The sequence below is a fragment of the Microtus ochrogaster genome, chromosome 18 (genome assembly GCF_000317375.1).
Source record: "Microtus ochrogaster isolate Prairie Vole_2 chromosome 18, MicOch1.0, whole genome shotgun sequence".
NCBI lineage: Eukaryota > Metazoa > Chordata > Mammalia > Rodentia > Cricetidae > Microtus > Microtus ochrogaster.
Window position 1 is genome coordinate 6,980,954 of NC_022020.1, and position 4,371 is coordinate 6,985,324.

Genomic DNA, 4,371 nt, shown 5'->3' on the forward strand with positions numbered 1-4,371 from the left:
GAGAAAGGGGGGACTGATTGGGGAGAGGATGGATGGTGAAGATAACACTATAAGAAAACATTATTTTCATGCATGATAATGTCATCATGAAACTCTTTAGTGTATGTAATTAACACATACAAAACCCTTTAAAACAATGACAAAGTTGCTGAGAGTGTAAGTGGCAGAGGGATCACTTCAGCCCAAGAGCCTCCAGAGGCCTTGGAGGAAGTGGATGTTTAGATTTGCAGAAAGAGTGACAGAAATACATGCAGTTCCCTAGTGAAGAGGAGGCCAGGAGGGGAGCAGTATGTGCCTAGTTAAGGCCGAGATTTGATCCCCAGCACAAAGACACAAAGAGGAAGACGCTCTGGGAAGAACAATGTTGGCAAAGAGAAAGGGATGCAAAATATGGTCTGTGCTGTGCTGTGCCGTGCTGTGCTGTGGGAGGGGTGAGCCACCATGTTTGGGTTGGGGCACAAATGCACACAGGTGACTTTTAATGGAAGTATGATTAGAACATGTACTTTACCTGGGAGTCATAGGAGCCCTCACAGCAGCTGTTTGTGATCTAAAGAGTGCATGGGGGCAAAAACTAATGTTTTTATTTATAGCTTTGTTGGCACAGCTTTACTGCAAAAAAATATCCCAGGCAAAGAACTTAGAAGGGAAAATATTAGATCACAGTTAGGGAGTTCAAATTCAGATTTGGGTGGCCTATTGCTTTGACTCCCGACGGTGGTGGATGTCAACGGGTGTGTGAGTGAGCGCTTACACCTAGAACCAGGAAGGATGGGAAGCCTGGCAGAACTCTGTTCCACAATTTTGACCTAAAAACCTCGCACTAAGCTCCATCTCCTAAACGTCCCCAGGCCTCACCATCCTCCCATGCTGAAGACCAAGGCTTTCCATAAACATCTTTAAAGGACACTTATCGAATTCTAGTGATAACTAAGCTATTTTCAGTGAATTCAGGCATGTCATGATACATGAGAATATAGCTTTTTTGTAGTCAGTGATATGAACTGTTTTTAATTAAAAATTGATTAAATATTTATTGAGTGGTGTGTGTGTGTGTGTCTGTACCATAGCATGCCATTTTATTCAAGAGTAGGTTTGAGCACAACGTGCAGGAGTTAGGGCTCTCCTTGTGTCATTTGGCTTTGGGATTTGTCAAGATTGGTGGCAAGTATCTTTAGTGACTTAGCCATGGTGCTGTCCCAACATTTATTTTTAATTCCTTTCTTCCCTGCACAGGTGCGATCTCCATCCCTCTGTACATCCCTCACACAGTGTTTACCTGGAATTTTGGAAGTGAAATCTGCACGTTTTGGCTCATTGTTGACTATCTTTTGTGTACAGCATCTGTCTACAATATTGTCCTCATTAGCTACGATCGATACCAGTCAGTTTCAAACGCTGTAAGTCATAATGTTAACTTACTTTCCATAGAAGATTATATCGTTGTGAATTCTGGGCCCCTACGCCATGCATATATCATGTACTGGAAATGTTGGGGATGAATCCAAGGGATCTGAACAAATTTGAAACTCTTCATTCTTTTGATATCTGGCCTAAAGTCCTCACTGGCTTTTATTCTGTGTGGACTTGCTAACTCTCCCTATGGGTGTTTGAAATGGGAGGGAAAGAACCAAAGAAGATTCACGGCTAACTGTGAGAAGTGCCAGATCGAGTGCTCAGTAGCTTGGATGTCTGTGGGTTCACCCTCACGGACGAGTTGAGACCCCGATATTTTCCTCAAGATAGAACTTTCTGGGCAACTAGAAAGATTCCGAGAATGAGTGGGTGAGCAAATCAGTTTGAGCACAGACCACAGGAAACACAACAGGACGTGTGATGAAAAAGCTGAACTCAGGCAAAATCTGGAGCCTACTTACTGGGTGGCTTAGAAGAAATTCTTAAGCAAAATAAATCTCCCAGCAACTGAAGGAAGGAGAAAATAGGGCAAGGGGAGAGAAGTCACAGAAATGTGGGGCAGTGATTCGTGGTCTTAAAAATAATGGAGGAGGGGTGGATCTGGGGGAGGGGAGGGAGGGGCAACTGCAGTAGGGATATAATGTGTTAGAGAAGAATAAATTTCTCTGTCTGTGTCTGTCTGTCTGTCTGTCTGTCTCATGTGTGTGAGTATGTACACGCACACACACACACACACACACACACACACACGGAGAAGAGGTCAGAGGACAGCCTTGGCTGTTGGACTTACCTTCACCTTGTTGAGCTAGGGTTGCTATGTTGTTTTTCCATGTGTACACAGATACACACACACACACACACACACACACACACACACACGTGGAGAAGTGATCAGTGGACAGCCTAAGCTGTTGGACTTACCTTCACCTTGTTGAGCTAGGGTTGCTATGTTGTTTTTCCATGTGTACTACAGGCTAGCCTGCCTGTGCACTTCTGAGCTTTCTTGTGTACCTGACTCCTGTCTCTCCTTGGGAGAGCTGATGTTCTAGATGCTGCACTGGAGGCTTGCTCCGCATGGGTTCTGAAGATCTGAACTCAGACCCTCATGCTTGCCTGACAAGTGCTCGCCCCGCTGAACAGGTTCTCCAGCCCTATTTTCAGTCTCTGACTTCATTTAATCCTGGATCATAGGATCTCAGAGCTTTGGGGACCATTGTATGATTCACTCTGCTAAATGCTAAAATGCAGAATTAAATACTTGGGGAGTGGAGGCAGAGGCAGAGATACGTGGGTTCTGTACTGTTGACCAAATACTGCGCTGGCAGTACTGAGAGGATTCCGAAGCTCCTACCTGTGAGGACCCAACACAGCAAGAAATTAGATTAGATGAAAGATAACCTTTGGAACAAAGACATTCTAAAATACTGCTCCACAAGCAGCATTTTATAGACAAATTTCTTTTGCGCTCACAGAATATTCTGGAAAAGATAGAAAGTTCCACTCCAGGAGGTCATCCTGGGACCTCCCAGCCCCTCATTAACAGGGTGGCCTGCTCACTATAGGTCAGGGAGCAGCAAGCATTTATTATCCCGGCAGGGCCCAAGAGTAAATATTTTCAGTTTTGTAGCACCTGTGATATTCTGAACTCTGCTGCAGCACAGAAAAGCCCCAGATTATTTATGGGGTGTGTGTATGGAGGGCAGTGTACTGGTTGGGTGCTGATAAAACTTTATTTATAGAAACAAGTAGTGGGCCAGATTAGTTTCGTGGACAATAGTGTGATGACTTTACTCTAGGCCATTACCCTCTGCCTGATGAAAGTTTGACTGTTGGTACTCTGGTTTCTATTCTAGAAGAGAAGTCCACAGGAAAGGATTTTCTTTTTATTCACATCTCTTTGGTGGGACTTGGTCCCATAATGCCACCTCACTGCAAAGGGAGTTTAAAAATGTGGTCTCTAGCTGAACTACGATTTGGCCAGGAAAAAGAGTAAAATGGATAGGACAGGACTCTGTCTAAGCTGACTCTGCTGGCTGCCCTGGGGCCTCTCCTGTGTCAGCACACCGCAGTCTGTATGGATGAACACAGCCAGCTAACTGCTGGCTGCCATGGGCCTCCTCTGTGTCATTGCACTGGGGATGTTTCTGTTGATGCTGAAGATGCCAATAATGTCACTGTTTTCCAAAGGCTGGACTTGTCCTAGGGTTGTAACCAGTTGGGTTTTTTTTTCTTTTCTTTCTTATCTATTAAAGTAACACAGAATGGAGAACAACAGAAAAGACTAGAAAAAAGTACAAAGGCACAATCAGAGGGCTTCACACAGCACAAAGGCAACCACTGTTCAGTGAATTCTTCTGTGCAGTTAGTTGGCTATGTTGGAAAAAGCATATATCTTGCTTTAGTAGTAAAGTGTTTAAAAGCCATGTTAAATCAGAACATTTCTCATTTGTACTTTAAAATTTTCAAGGTGATTTTAAAAAATCTTTATAAATCCTTTAAAAAAATTTAATTATGTGCCTGTACATCCATGTAGTATGTGCCTATGAGTGCACTTGCCTGAAGAGGCCAGTAGGGGGCTTCAAATCACCCTGGAGCTGGAGTTACAGCTGGCTGTAGATCTGGGAAGGCACAGTGCTCTTCCTGGGCCATCTTTGCAGCCAGCCCACCCCTTAAACCTTTCCTGGAGGGCCTCGGACTTTCTCCACTGGTTGGCCAAGATTTTGAGCCTATTCTCAAGTTAGTGGGCACAAAAAGGACAGCATGTTATCTAGTTAGCTGATAGAGTTACAAAGAGATGATACCCAGAGAGGAAGTGTGTGCTCACCCTAGTTTTTTTTTTGTTTGTTTTTTTGGTTTTTCAAGACAGGGTTTCTCTGTGGCTTTGGAGCCTGTCCTGGAACTAGCTCTGTAGACCAGGCTGGTCTCGAACTCACAGAGATCTGCCTGTCTCTGCCT

The 4,371-nt window shown here is 44.2% G+C and overlaps 1 protein-coding gene across 1 annotated transcript in view; it reads left to right on the forward strand.

Moving 5' to 3' along the window:
- The window catches only part of Hrh4 (histamine receptor H4), a 15,497-nt gene that overhangs the window by 6,653 nt on the left and 4,473 nt on the right, over positions 1–4,371 (forward strand). Inside the window, exon 2 of the mRNA XM_005355794.1 lies at positions 1,237–1,400. Coding sequence (XP_005355851.1) covers positions 1,237–1,400 — 164 coding nt within the window. The remainder of the gene's footprint in view (positions 1–1,236; positions 1,401–4,371) is intronic.